At 38.1% G+C, this 15,923-nt stretch overlaps 1 protein-coding gene across 1 annotated transcript; it reads right to left on the bottom strand.

Annotated features, from left to right (window-relative positions):
* Positions 1–8,085: 8,085 nt before the first annotated feature.
* Positions 8,086–8,553, bottom strand: LOC140450720 (uncharacterized). Its single transcript, XM_072544390.1, has one exon. The coding sequence runs from the start codon at positions 8,551–8,553 to the stop codon at positions 8,086–8,088; it is 468 nt and encodes a 155-aa protein (XP_072400491.1).
* Between the last annotated feature and the right edge of the window lie 7,370 nt (positions 8,554–15,923).

Genomic DNA, 15,923 nt, shown 5'->3' on the forward strand with positions numbered 1-15,923 from the left:
ATGTTGAGAGAAAGTGGAAGTATGTTCTCTTTTTGTGTGCTCTAGAGAGCGTGAAGAAAGAGATCTGCATGTTCTACCTATGTAGGTGGCATTGCAATCTGAACATTTAAGTCTATATACTCCACTCCGGTTCATATAATTGATAGAATCTTTGGAATTAGAAATATGTTGTCCCAAATTGTTGGGTACTTTGAAAGAAACATGGGTGTTTTCAACCGAACGTTGGATGAGATTTCGAATATCTCCAGAAAGACTTTCATGATAGAAAGGGAGTGAAACATAGTTGGGTTTGGTGGTAAGGTCTCTGGGGAACGCAGTCTCCCGCAGGGTCTTAAGGCGTTTTTTGTGGATGAGTTTGTTGATGATGTTGTGATCATATCCGTTGTTGACTGCTATTTGTCTGAGTATATTTAGTTCTTTTTTGTAGTTTGAATCTGACAGTGGAATGCTTTCTAGGCGATGGATGTAACTATGAAAAGCTGAGTATTTATGTGACATGGGATGGTTGGATGAAAATGGAATTACGTGGTCAGTCTGTGTGGGTTTCCTATAGATACTGAAGTCGAAGTGGTCATTTAATCTGGTAATGGTTAGATCAAGAAAATTAATTGAAATGGAAGATTCTAGTTCCATGGTGAACTTGATATTGGGGTGAATTTGGTTGATTTTGGAAAGTAAAAGTTCAGCTGAATTGGAATTACCTGAAATGAAGACTAAACAGTCATCAACACAGCGAAACCAGTGTAGTATTTCAGGGTTTTTCATGATCTGTGTGGATTCTAAATGATCCATAAAGACATCAGCTAATAGAGGGGAGAGACTATGGGGGACTTAGACCATGGCTAAGCTATCAGGTTGTATGTAGTAATTGTTGTTAAAAACAAAGAAATCTTGATCTAAACACAGTTGTAATAGTTGGATAATGTAGTTAGTGGTAGATGAGGTAATGGAGTTGGCTCTTAGAAGTGAGTGAACCAGATTAATTATTTCTAGTTTGGGGACAGAGGTGAATAGATTGCTAACATCAAATGAAAGCATAGTGATGTTGGGGTGAAGATTAATGTGTTGTAAATTATTGACTAGATGACTAGTATTTTTGACTGAGAATCGAGGGGTGAAGTTCGTCATATTGTTAATTAGATTCAATAGATTGCTAACATCAAATGAAAGCATAGTGATGTTGGGGTGAAGATTAATGTGTTGTAAATTATTGACTAGATGACTAGTATTTTTGACTGAGAATCGAGGGGTGAAGTTCGTCATATTGTTAATTAGATTCAATATAAATTTTGATAGGATAGAAACTGGAGTGTTTATGAAACTAACAACTGGACGAATGGGAATGCCCTCCTTGTGTATCTTAGGTAAACCATACAGTCTGGGTGTCAAAGGGTTACTTGGGATTTTATAGTATGGTGCAAAGTGTTCAGAGAAAAAGTCTGTGAAAAGTTTAATGTTATCTTTTAATTTGTTTATGAACTTTTTAGAGGGGTCTGTTGCAAGTAAAGTGAAGTTATTATTATTAAGGAAAGTTGAAACTTTATTGTTATATGATGTTTGATCTAGAATCACTAGACAGTTACCTTTGTCTGCTTTGCTGATGATTAAGTTATTGGATTTGATTTTCTTCTTGATGGACTGGAGGGTCTTGAGGTGTTCATTGCGTTTGTTTTGAGACAGCTTATGAATAAGCTTAAGAGGGAGGATGAAATGAAAGATAGGAAAGAAGCCAAAGAAAGAAGAAAGAAAAGATAGAAAACATTAACAGGAAAAGGAAATTGAAAATAAAATTGTTCAGCAAACAATAACGTATAAATAAAATCAAATCAAGAATAAAACAACGATAAAGTAAATAGATATATAAAACTATGATAAAATAAATAAATAAGTAAAACCGTGTAAAAATAAAATAGGATAAATTAAATTAGACAGTCAGTGTGGTTTGGGTGTATAGGGTCTTCCCCCCACTGGCTGCCTTTTACGAAGCAAGACACGTTAAAAAATAAATATACGGTTATCCTGTCTGCAGTCGCCTCTCTTTTTCTTCTTTGTGCTTTATTGTGTGTGTGACAAAAGCAATGATCAGGTCGAAGTCATGCTTGCTGTCGATAGCTTTATCAATTAGCTCGCGAGGCTCGCCTAGGGGGGATCCCAGGCCCAGCTGCAGCTCGGTACGCCCCACGTGATATGTGGGACATACGAACACGACATGCTGCGCGTCATCGACCACCCCGCAATCAGGACATAGATCGTTCTCGGTTTTCTCTATACTATGGGTGTATTTCCTGAACGATCCATGCCCTGTCAAGAACTGTGTGAAGTAATAGTTGACGCGCCGATGTCGACACCCGTACCACCTCACTGCGTCCGGAATCAGGGATCTCGTCCAGTCAGCTTTCCCGACTTCGGCTGCCCATTCCCTCTGCCACGTCTCTAGACTTGTAGCTCTTTCCTGTGGCCCTAAACCTATCGCTCCGTTGCCCCTTTGGTACATTCTGGCTCTCTCCCTGGCCAAGATGTGCACCGGTACAGAACCGGCCACTACCTGTAAGGCAATGGTTGATACAGTCCTGTACGCACTGTACACCCTGATCAGGGGTTTCCTCTGAGCCCTAATAAGCGTGTCTTTATACTTTTTTATCCGAAGGACCTCGTGCCACACTGGGGCACCGTATAGTATTATGGACAGTATTGATTGAAGCATTACTGTGCTTATTAAACTGTTTATTCGGGCTGTTGGGCCGTTGTCTTCTGTTGAGATTTGTTCTCGACGTTTCGCCAACACTAGGGGTTGGCATCTTCTGGAGATGTTGATGCTTCGCTTGTAAGCAGAAACTGACGACGCGTTGTACTACGGAGGCAATATTTATAATTCCCACTCGCCTCCCCTCCACTGGTTTCGGCTTGAGGGGGCGTGTCGTTGTTTATAGTAGCTTTTCTATCTCCGTGTTTGGCGGGAAGGGCGTTTGTGGATTTTAATACTGGTATCCATGTTTTGTTGATTTTTAGTCCTTCTTCTATCCTATTGAAATTGTTTGGGTGCTTGTATATTTCCACCGCTTCCCGATATAACCGTGGGTAGTACTGTGAAGTTTTGTCCAGCATCTGTGTTTCTTCAAATAGTATTCGATGTTCTCCGCTTCCCAAAGCGTGTTCGGCAACGGCAGATTTGTCGATATGTCCTAAACAAATCTGCCGTTGCCGAACACGCTTTGGGAAGCGGAGAACATCGAATACTATTTGAAGAAACACAGATGCTGGACAAAACTTCACAGTACTACCCACGGTTATATCGGGAAGCGGTGGAAATATACAAGCACCCAAACAATTTCAATAGGATAGAAGAAGGACTAAAAATCAACAAAACATGGATACCAGTATTAAAATCCACAAACGCCCTTCCCGCCAAACACGGAGATAGAAAAGCTACTATAAACAACGACACGCCCCCTCAAGCCGAAACCAGTGGAGGGGAGGCGAGTGGGAATTATAAATATTGCCTCCGTAGTACAACGCGTCGTCAGTTTCTGCTTACAAGCGAAGCATCAACATCTCCAGAAGATGCCAACCCCTAGTGTTGGCGAAACGTCGAGAACAAATCTCAACAGAAGACAACGGCCCAACAGCCCGAATAAACAGTTTAATAAGTTAGACGATGGCCGTGAAAGCCTAACGCAATTTATCATTACTGTGCTCTTTTGGGATCCGGGTCCCCCGATGTTGGGCATTAACTTGTTCAGTGTTGAGGTCCTTCCGTCTTCCGACATGCTTCTTGCACATGCTGTCCGAAAAAGAGTCTGTCATCGAAGGTTATTTCTAAGTACCTGACTGTCCTTTGGGGTCTTATTTCGGAGTCTTGATATGCGAAGATTATATCGTTTCTTTTTCGTGGTCCCCTCAAGATTATTGCTTCTGTTTTTTCTACTGCTAGTTTTAGGTCGTTCTTGTCTATCCACGCCGCGGTCGTTTTTATCGCATTATTTACCTTTTCTGTTATTCCCCAATTCGTATCGTTTCCGACCAGTAGGGCTAGATCGTCCGCGTATTCTATCGCTCTCACTCCTCTCTTCTTGTGTATTTCTAGTACCCCGTTATATAGTATGTTCCAAAGTAAGGGTCCCAGGACTGACCCCTGGGGTACTCCCGCGGTCATTTCTTTCTTTTTCTTCTTGGAAATGCTTACGGATCTTTCCGATAAGTAGTCCTTTATTATGTTGGACATATACTCTAGAGCCCCAAATTCGACGATTCGGTCTACTATGAGGCCCCAGTTTGCTGAATTAAAAGCATTTCTTATGTCCAGCAGAACAAGAACCACCCATCTTTTCTTGCTTGTCTTGGCCGCGTCCCTTATCCAGGTTGCGGCATCGACTATCGATCTACCTTTTCGGAATCTGTATTGTTGGTTTGATAGCACTCTCTCATCTTCCAACACGCGCTCCAGCCGCCTCTTGATAAGTCTTTCATAGAACTTACCAAGGCAGTCCAGGAGGCATATTGGCCGATAAGAGGCTGCTGAATCGGGGGGTTTCCAGGCTTTAGCAGTAGGACCAAGTTCGCTTCCTTTAAGTCCCTGGGAAACTCTTGCTTCTGCAGTAGGTCGTTGTATATTCTTCTGATCAAGCCTGGTTTCTCCGTTGATAGTACTTTTATTGCCTCTGGTGGCAGCCCGTCAGGGCCGGGAGCTTTCCCTGTCTTCATCTCCTGGCCAGCGGTTCTTATTTCCTCTTCCGTGAACTCCTCTACCATCGTTGGGAATATTTTTATAAAATTTTGAGGATCCTTGGTAGGGAAGAGGAGTTCGGCTGATTCCATCCGCTGGTCTACGTTATGTCTATATGGGGCGATTATCTTAAGCGTCTTCATGGTTATCTTGTACGCATCACCCCATATATCCTCGTCCAATGCTTTTATCAGGGTCTGCCACTTTTCTTTTTTCTCTTGTTTTATGTTTTTTGTTTAACGTTTTCTTTAGATCTTTATATATTTCTTTGAGATCGAGGCTGCCCTGGCTTCTCGTATAATTCCTTCGAGCTCTGAGGCATCTCTCTCTTAGACCTTCTATCTCATCCGTCCACCAATAGGGGGATTTTTTATTATACTTTCTCTTCACGGTGGCCAACTTTACTGCACTTTCTAGTGCTTTTCTCAGTTGGCCAAGATCAGAAATCCCTTTTTCATTGATCTTTCTGACCTCCGATAGGTACGTGGTTTTGTTGAAATAAATTTCCGTGTGTCCTATCGGCCGCCTTATTCCCCCTTTCATCTTTATTTCATATTTTATATACCGGTGGTAGGTGAATAACTGATCGTCAAGGACATCCCACCCTTGCACTCTCCTGGATAGCCCTTCGCCCGCGAATGTGATATCGATGTGTGTTCGGCTGGCCCCCCTTACGAAAGTTGGTTTGTTATTGTTTAATACTTGGAGGCCAACCTGGGCTATCCATTCGTTCTATAGTTCCCCCTTTGCGTCGTTTATGGGGGAACCCCACAACCTCGATTTCGCGTTGATGTCACCGGCGATCAGCACTTCTTTTTCGTTCGTGGCGGCGCTCATTATTTCGTCTACAATTACTTTGTATCTTATCATAGGGATATTTGGGGACACGTAGCATGCCAGGAGGCTGAAATCCCTCAATTTGATGAGGATATGATTTCCTCCCCTAACAATACTTCGTACCCCCAAACCCCTATTTCTAAAGAGCACCGCCACGTTTTTCCCGTTATCCTGGACGCAACCACCGGTAGACTTTATCTTTTTATGTGGTTCCGGGATGATGAGCAGATCTGTTTCTAGCTTGCAGGCTTTTACGTGGACAAGATCGTGCGCTCGGCGGGCTCTGCCCACGTTAACCTGCAATATCCGTATACCAGGTTGATCTTTGAGGGCCACTTTGGTTCAGTTCCCAGAGGTCATTTCTGCATCGGGTTCACGTCTTTTGAGAACGTTAAAAACCATCAAAAATAAAATAAATAAATAAATTAATATAAATAAAATAAACAAATACGGTATATGGGTAAAATATGTATAAATAAAAATAAAAAAATTCAATAAATAAAAATAGTTGGTAGAATTGGAGTAATTAACATAAATAAAATAAACTTCGTAGATATAAAATAACACCTAGGTGGGCTGTATATGGGCCCACCTTCGTTTTCCAAAAAGTCATATTTTATATTTTTTTGGCATGTTTTAGGAGTTCCCCTCTCTACCCCTGCCGTATATAAGGGCTCGATAGGACGGACAACCCATCTTGTCCATCCTATGCCCTTCTTCTTTGCACACCGAGCAGTACGGTTTGCTGGTGCAGTTTGCCACTGTATGCCCCGTTTTTAAACAATTATAGCAGCACGCCGCACTGCTCTCTTCTTTGCATTCGTATTTATTGTGTCCGAACTTTAGGCACTTATAGCATCTAACTGGGTTGTGTCTCTCCATTATTGGACACCCAACCCATCCTATTTTTATTGAGCTACACCTCCTCAGCTCTTCTGCTCTGGAGGGGCGTACGGCTATCGTAGCCACCTGTTCCCCATATCTGTTGGTTCTTAGGGCCTTAATTTCTATCTCTCCCTCAGCAACGCCTGTATAGCTCTTTATTGCTTTTTTTAAGCTTTCTTCACCCAACCCAGTGTCCAAACTCGTAATCGTGAAGAAAGTTTCCTTTCTTCGGATTGCCGTGTCCATCCCGTTCATTTTACTGTCCAGTTCAGCCCTCAACTTTGCCGCAGAACCTCTCTCATTTAACTTTACAAGTAGATCTCCCCCATTCGTTCTTTTTAGCTTGTCCACTTGTACCCCGATCTTTCCGATGTCGATTTTCTCTCTCATTTCGCTAAGGACTTCGTTATATTTCTTTCCTTTCATCTTTATAAGGAGAGCTTCCTCTTGTTCCGCTCTCCTCTCTGCACCGAATTCCTTCCCTCTTACTAAAATCCCCCAGGATATACTATCTCTATGCCCTACATATTCGAGAGCTTTCCTTATGGTTTCCTTATTCAGGTCGTTTGCGACTACAACCCGCTTGAGCTCTGGGATTTCGTTCATTTCTTTTTTTATGTCCTTTATAGCCTTTTCTGCCATATCGTATGCATCTCCCCCCCGTTCTTTGTCTAATCTGGCAACGAAAGTATACCATATTGTTTTTTTGTTTGCTTTTCTTCTGGTGTTCTCTAGGTAATTTATTTCTCCCTCTTCTATTTCTTCTAGCATCTCCGCTAGGTCTTCCCCTACATCTTTAATGATGTTTTCCACACCTTTATCTTTCGCTTCCTTTTTTGTAAATATTATACAGTTCTTTTTTTCTACTGTTTCTAGTAGCCCCGCTTGTTCCCACTTTGTCTTTACATATACTTTTTCTTCCCATTCACTGTCGCATATACTCATAAATGTTTTTTTCCCTTTTCCCATGTTTAACGTCCTTTTGATGTTTTCTTGTTCTTGTTTCTGCTTCTCATGCTCCTCTTTTAGTTTACAATGGTCACATTTTAATTTGTGTTGGGTTTCTTCGGTTATCCTATTATCCTCCCTTTTGTTGTTTGTGGATTGTATAATCCCTATCAATTTTTTTAAATCGGTGTCCACCTCCAGGTTTTTTCCCTGTTCGCTAAATTTGTTAAATATTTCTTCAAGTTTTGTATTTAATTCCTCCAATTTTCTGTTTATTTTTTCTTGTTTTGTTTCATTTGGAAACCTTATGCTCTCCTCCAGCCTTTCCCTCTTGAGGTCATTTATCCTCTCCATGCTTTCGGCTTTTCGACTGCAAAGCTCTAACCTAGGGATACTAATTGTTTTTATTGGAGCTACCTTTGACTTGGAGCAAAGTAAATGAATGTGGACCTTATTATCATGATCTACACTACGCAAATAAATGCACGCCCCATATGCAATACTAGAGCTATCGGCAAATCCATGAATTTCAATGTATTTATAATTCTTGCATATGGCATGCCTAGGAAGATTGACTTGACTAAGCTTGGCTAATTCAAATTGGAATTTAATCCAACGTTCTGCTAAATCGTTTGGAATGGGTGCATCCCAACAAATCATCTCGAGCCAAAGTGTTTGCATTATAGTTTTGGCTAACGCTGTGCATGGGGACCTAAAAGTCCTAATGGATCAAAAATCTTGGATATTGAAGAAAGAACAGATCGCTTCGTAGGAATTATATTGATGGGTAGTGTTTCCACCTCATAATGTAGTAAATCCGCATTACATGACCATGTTAGTCCAAGCGTTTTTGCCTTTTCTTCTGGATCAAACTTCAAAATACATGCATCGTTTGAATGCTGCAAGCCATCTAATACTTTATTGTCATTCGAATTTGTTTGACAGATATGTTGGGTGTCTTCAATAGTGTCTGTTCCAGCAAGCATATCGTCAACGTAGAAATCGCGCAGAATGATTTCCGCTATCTCGGGAAAAGTTTTTTCATTGTCTGTGGCGAGTTTAATAAGACATCTTGTTGCTAAGTAAGACGCACAAGCTTGTCCGTATGTAACGGTGTTTAGAACAAATTTTTTATTGGTTCGGAAGGATCGTCCCTCCATAATATTCTTTGTAAGTTTTTGCACTCATCGTCAACAGTAATCATGCGATACATTTTCTCGATGTCCGCTGTTACGACATATCGGTGCTGACGAAATCTAATTAGTATTGAAAATAGATCATCCTGTAAGGTAGGTCCGACGCATTGAATATGGTTCAAAGACAACCCTGATGTGGTCGGTGCTGAACAGTTAAATACGACTCGTAGTTTGGTAGTCAAACTTTGTTCACGAAGCACTCCATGATGTGGTATATAGTATACACGATGAGGATAATTGTTCTCTTCTATCGCAGTCATGTGATTAAGCTCTTGGTATTCTTGCATGAACTAAACGTACAATTCACGGAATGATGGATTTCTTTTTAGTTTTCTTTCAAGGCTGTAGAATCTCTGTTCTGCTTGAACCTTGGATTCACCTAATGATTCGGGTGACTGTTTTAATGGAAGGCGCACAATAAATCGACCGTTCTCGTTATGACGTGTATTTTCCTTGAAGTGCTCTTCACAAAATTGCTCTTCAGTGGAGAGAATCTTGGTAGATTGGCATTCCTCCAATTCCCAAAATTTTGCTTTGTGTATGCTGTAAGGTCCTATGGTTGGTCTGTACATCTCCTCTTGTCCTACCTTGGCATTCATGTCTCCGATAATCAACTTAGCGTCATTATTGGGACACTGTCTATATGTTTGTTCTAGTTTCTCATAGAATTCTTCTTTTTCTGTGTCTGTTTTATCCTCAGTGGGGGCATGTGCGTTTATAAGACTGTAGTTAAAGAATGTTCCACGTATTCTTAGAACACATATTCTATGATCTATAGCGTCAAAACCTATTATTAGGTTATTAACTCTTTTGCTAACTACAAAGCCTACCCCAAAGAAATGTTGAGTTTGATGGCAGCTATAATATATGGTATTCAGATTCTTCTGAAGAGTACCGGTCTGTTTCCATCGCATCTCCTGTATAGCTGTTATGTACATATTATATTTGTTAAGAGTGTCTAAGAGACATCTCATCGCTCCTGCAGAGTACAATGTTCTCACGTTCCATGATCCAAATCGAATATCCTTTTTTCGTTTGCGAGATTGTCTACATAAGGTCCGTCCGGTTTTTGTTTTTTCAGCTTTCGTAACAATTCTTTTTTTTTCAGGGTAGGGTTGTTAGGGTTACCATACCTTAGTCTGTTTTGGTTCGCGGGTGGTATTTTATTTCCCACCTACCCGCCGATCCTGAGACCGGTTAGGGCGTTCCCCTATCCACCACCTGGGGACGCGTCCGATGGGAGACAGACACTCCACACGGACTAGTTTGATGTACACTGTGTGAAAACTACGAGCGAAATAAAGGGTTTGCAATAAATAAACTGCTTACTTGCATTGTCAGGAATGAACTTGTAAACAAACGGCCACTGGTAAATTTTACCATTGATTTTCTAGTTTCACTGTGTTTTTAACCAAATTACCATCTGATGTGCTAGAACTAGAGTTTGTAGATGACCTTTCACGCTTCATACGCTTAGGCAATATCATTAGGCATTGTTTTTCTTTCTGTTCCTTTTTTTTAATGAATAACTCGAGAAACTACGAAAAATCACCACTGAAATAACACGTTGATTTCACGACCACTTCTGATGTAGTACTAATGTTAAATAAAACTTCTTCTTCTTCTTCATGTGCCATCTCCTCTAAGAAGGTTGGCAACCATCATGGCAATTCACACTTTCGATACCGCTGCTCTAAAGAGGTCAACAGAAGTGCAATTAAATCAAGCTCTCAAATTGTTTAACCAGGAGATGCGTCTTCTTCCGCGACTCCTTCTAAATAAAACTACGGAGTTGCAATAAGTATCTGTAATAATCACTATTACCTATTACACTTGTTAACAATATATTATTTGTGTATCAAAAACTAAACTACGTCTTATCTCTCTCGAGTCGAGGTAAGGAATCATCAAAACAAAAAGAGAGGTTCGCCTTGAAAAACATGACCGTCCGCGTACTCGGTGTTCAACGTTATAAAGTAGAACCTCCAATACAGGGTGTACAGATATATTTTACTGCACAATGCTCGCAAATTCTTAGTGAAGCTATCATAAAATGATCTCAAACTTACATGACTTTCTTTTTGTATAACAGGATATTCAAATAATTCTTTTATGTAACTATGGATTAATAAACTCGTTTGATCGTACCTATCTTTTAACAAACCCCTATAATATATTTATTCGCGGAAACTGAAATTGATTCTATAAGCCCTATTACTCAAATATGATCATAAATAATAAAATTTTTGAATATTACACAATGTACTGTTATCGTTATCTAAGGCTTTAAATGAATCTCTGAACTCTATACATTGTTGAAAACTACCACTGAATTTTGGCAATTTTATCGCGGGCAAATCGACAGCTCCTAGGTGATTTTGTTGAATTGGAGCATCGCATAAATTATAACCTGAAAAGCCTACACTATTGCTAGTATAAAATTTATCAAACTTTGACTTCATATTACTTATTAGTGCAAAGTATAATTTTTCAAAGCATTCCCTCTCCTCCTCGTGCTCTTGTAATCCAGGTTCCGCCGTCTCAGTTAATGCTATTGATTCTTGCTTTATATTAAATTCTGCGTATGAATCTTCGACTTTGTCTAACCTTACTTCTAATTCTTTGGCGGTTCTATCGTCTAAATGCGCCGAAAGGCTCTCGAAAAACTTACTCTGCCTAGACAGTTGATCTTTTAATATTCCCCTTTCCCTTAATAATCTGTTAATTTTGGCTTTCATCATAGTACTAGTTCAACCCAAATAAAACTCAATTCGAAATATAGGAAATATATGGAAATATAGCGAAAAATGGAACATGACTCAGGAAGAATTATTGATATATTTTAACACAAACTTCTTACAGTAAACATGGATAAGACAATTTATGTTCCATTTACAAGTTATAAGAGAGGTCTACCAGATTATAAATTTATAAAAATAAAAAATCTGACTATTTGCAGTGAGTAATACGAAATAACTTGGTGTTCAAATCAACTCATATCTACGATGGGAGATACACATAAACCAAACGTGTAAAACATTGAGATGTCTATTGTACAAAATGCGATATTTACATAACATACTGGATATCCATCATCTGGAGGTTGTTTACTATTCTTTGGTAGAATCACGTCTACGTTATGGAATCCTAAGTTGGGGTGGAGTTGCAAATACATACCTACACCAATTAGACATACACTACTAATGATCTTTATACCGAATCACAAATGTTAGATACAAGACAATTATATATTCTTACAATAATCACCAATTTATACAAAAATAAACACTTACACCATTAGGACATACCTATCATACGAGACATAGAGCAGTCTTTTGTTAGATTAAATATTGCAAAGAAAACAGTTGGTAACGAAATTTTGAGTATTTACAAGGCAGAATCTACAATTTGCTCCCTGAAATTTACAAAACATACCTAACCACTATAAATTCACAAAAAATGATTAAGACATTGTTTACTAGGTATTTGAAACAAAATCACAGACAACTGTTCAGCCACCTTTTTGAGACCAATTAGGTCATAACTAACGTCAAATCAAGAATAGATTACGAAATCGTAAAAATTTATATATGCATCAGTTATTATCTGCGTTGATTATATGGATAAATTGTCTCTAGCTTGTAAAATTTTTGTTATTTTCTTATTTTATCTTAATATAGGTAATAATTATCACTAATAAAGTAGTAAAACTCGCTTTGCTGTAAGTTTTATATAAATAAGCAATTTAAAAAATGGCCCACGCTTAACTTCATTGTTTTAATGGACACTACTGTTTATTGACCTGTTTATTTAACCGCCACTGTACTCATATTTTAATTCTCCGTAACATCTAGAGATGGGCGAATCGAGTTATCCATTTCTACTAACTCAAGTCAAATCGTAAACGAGTCAATTCGACGTCAGTTCTTAACAACTCGAGCTAACTCGGTCTGCGATCACCATACCACCGATGACGCGTACCCGACCCGACGCGACGAATTCATAGTCTAATCGAGTTTCGTCTAGTCGAGTCGTCGGCGTTGGGTGCAACAGTGAGATTGTGTGTTTTTTATGACGGTCAGTCGGTCAGTGAGTGAAACCGTGTGTTCGCGTCGATAAACTCATCAACCCCACTCACGTTAACAGCATCAGTTCGGTTTAGACAGTATCGAAATTGCAAGAATATTATTTTTATTTACAATGTCGCTTAGAAATAGAAAAAGTGTGGCGTGGGAGTTCTTAGTAAAAAATGACGATAAAACCAAAGTAGTATGCAAATTATGCTCTTGTGAATATAAATACATAGGGAACACTACGTCATTAATGAATCATATAAAGAAAAAACATATAGTTCAGTACAGTGAAGTGATTGGAAAATATTTAACAAGTAAGAGAATAGAGAATAATGCACCCGAACAGAGTTCTAAAACCTCCTTGATGAATAGAACAGATTCTCATCAAAACAATACCATTTTAGCACCATCGCATATACATAATGTCAGAGCATTCAATGAACCCGTTCCGAAGCGCCCAAAACAAATGCGTTTAACTGTATCTACAAAAATGAACCAAACAATTGTTGACGATGCATTATTGGACATGATTGTGGTAGATATGCAACCACTGCAAATAGTTGAAAATGAAGATTTTAAAAAATATACAAACAAATTAAACCCGGATTATATATTGCCATCGCGAAAAAAAAAATAGCTCAGATGCTGGAACACACATACAAAATATGCAGTTTAGAAGTAAGAGAGAAGTTACAAGGTGTAGAGTATATAGCTCTGACAACAGATATATGGAGTTCAGATAGTCAAAAAAGCTTTATAAGTGTAACTGCACATTTTATAAAAGATAAATAGATAAATATCTACATCATACATCATAAAATATTGCAAATGCTTTGCGAACAATATTATTAGATTGAGAAATTTTTGATTTGATATTTTGCAATCTAATATAGGCATCACCTACAAGCTTGGCAACGTCGTATATAGTAATTACATTGCCGGGCTGATTTGTCATCCACCTATTACTAGTGTCGCTGACGCGGCACTGAACCCTCGAGAATGAGGGAAGGTGGTCCAGTCGCACTATCCATAGCTGAAATCGACTGGAGCAGGTAAGGGTCACGGTCCGTGGACATATAGGCCGTATATGCCCACAAAACTAGAGGGAAATACCTTTTTAAAGAAATGCAAATAAATGTTTACTAAGACTAAGAATCTGCAAATAAAGTGTTAATTAGTCTTAGAACTAAGAGTCTGTAAGAGAAAGTTATTAATTATGACACCTAAGACTAAATAATGCAAAAAAGTACAAATGAAGAAAAAAAGTGAAAATTTTTTCCCAAAAAGTCCCAAAAATTTCGGAAAAAGGTGAAAGTCGATTTTGTCCAAAATGTGATAGAAGTGTTTGTCGTGGTGACTTCGGGACGAATCAACAAACACATGTAACAAAATATCAACACAAAGCAAGTTATTGGAAATTCTCGATAAGTCGATGAGACTTGAAATGTAGAAAAATATTCTTCTAAAAAAAGTTATTTTTTATACCAAAATATTTCAAAGTCCAAAAGGTAAAAATGTTAGAAAAATATATAAGTTAATAAAGAAAAATAAAATACTAGAAATATTTCAAAGTCCCTAGAAGAGAAATAAAATATTAGTAAAATTATTCTTATTAGTAAAGTTATTTTCTATTTAAAGATATTAAATCAGAAATAAATATCTTACCAAAATTTCTTCCAAGTCGAAAGTACGATTTAATTCGAAATAAAATATTTCACGAGAAATATTTAAGTCGAAAAAGCTGAAATAAATACAATTTAAATATAAATTAGAGTGTCTCGCTAGAGAACTTAGAAAAATCCTGAAATAAAAGGATAGCGGTTAGGTATAATAAAAAGAGCTGAGTTTCTGGGAACTAAATCAACCAGGAGGTCTCTAATGCCAAGAAGGCTGGTTCTGTGACAGTACCTCTCAAACAGCGTTCTTTAAATTTTTTGGATCAAATGAACGATATTTCGTTATTCTTTTACGAATACGTGGCATTGTAACCTGTAAAATTAAAAGATTTTGTTATAACACATGCGAAAATGTTTGTGGGGTTAACTGGACCAAGTAACCTGACCTCCAAGTGCTCCAGTCAACCCCACTGTACAAAAAAATGTTATTTAAATATTTTTCATGTTTATCATTTCGTAATAACTTATAATTTGCATAAACACGTATTCTACAATAGTTATTGTACTTACCTATTCAGCCGCTAATAAAATACAACTAAAACAGAATCCCAAAAATGTCGTGGCAAAAATACGTTAAAAGTAACTTTCCACCTTAAAAAACCACAATCGACTGCAGACGAAACAACAATTAAAGGTTGATTCAGACCAACAGTCACGTCACAGTCAGAGACGGTACAGTCAAGATTGCTTCTGCGGTTTTTCAATGAGGTAATTCCCACGCACGAGCACGGTACAGTCACAGTCACGGTACCGTCAAGGTCACTGACTGTGCGGTCGCTCTGCCAGCGATCAAGACTGTGACTTGATCGTTGACTGGACTGGACTGTCGGGTTGGTGTGAATATAACAGTCAGTCAGTGTGAATATAACAACCTGCTTTCAGCGTTGTATCATATTTTCGCCACTTGTTTCGTTTATTTTTTTAATTTCTTAATAATGGATGACGAAAAATTGATTAAGTGCGTTCGTGAAGAAGAATTATTATATAATTTGTCACATCCATTCTACTCTGATTCTCAGCGAAAATTAAAAACATGGCAAGAAATTGGGAAGGTACTAAAACAAGGTAACTATTAATATGTTTATTAATATTATTAGTATGTATATACAGTGTAACCTTAATATTACGCTCCTCAACATAACAAATTTTGTCAACTTATATCCTTTATAACGTATTATATCAATTATTCAAACTAAATTTCACAATAATTCAGGTCTCGACAGGTTCAGACATGATCAATTTTTCTTAAGAAAATAATTATTGTGGAAGTTAGGTAATATAATGGTAATTTAAAAAAATAAAAATAGAAAAAATTACTGAGAAACGTTAAGAGTCCGTCGCAGAGAAACGAAAATATTTTTTGATTTCCTTCAGTTACATTACATATATTGAGGTTGCACCGTATTTAAGTATATAAGTAGTCTAAATTAAATTGAATAGCAATGAATAACAGCAATTAAAAAAATTGTTTTACATTACAAGTTATTTTTTTTAATTATATGTTCATAGCTGTCGGTAGATGCTGGTCCCCTTTTGCTACTGAATATTTTGCCATGGCACAGAACCCTCTTCAGAATTAAAGTAG

This window comes from Diabrotica undecimpunctata, chromosome 9, assembly GCF_040954645.1.
Source record: "Diabrotica undecimpunctata isolate CICGRU chromosome 9, icDiaUnde3, whole genome shotgun sequence".
Lineage (NCBI taxonomy): Eukaryota > Metazoa > Arthropoda > Insecta > Coleoptera > Chrysomelidae > Diabrotica > Diabrotica undecimpunctata.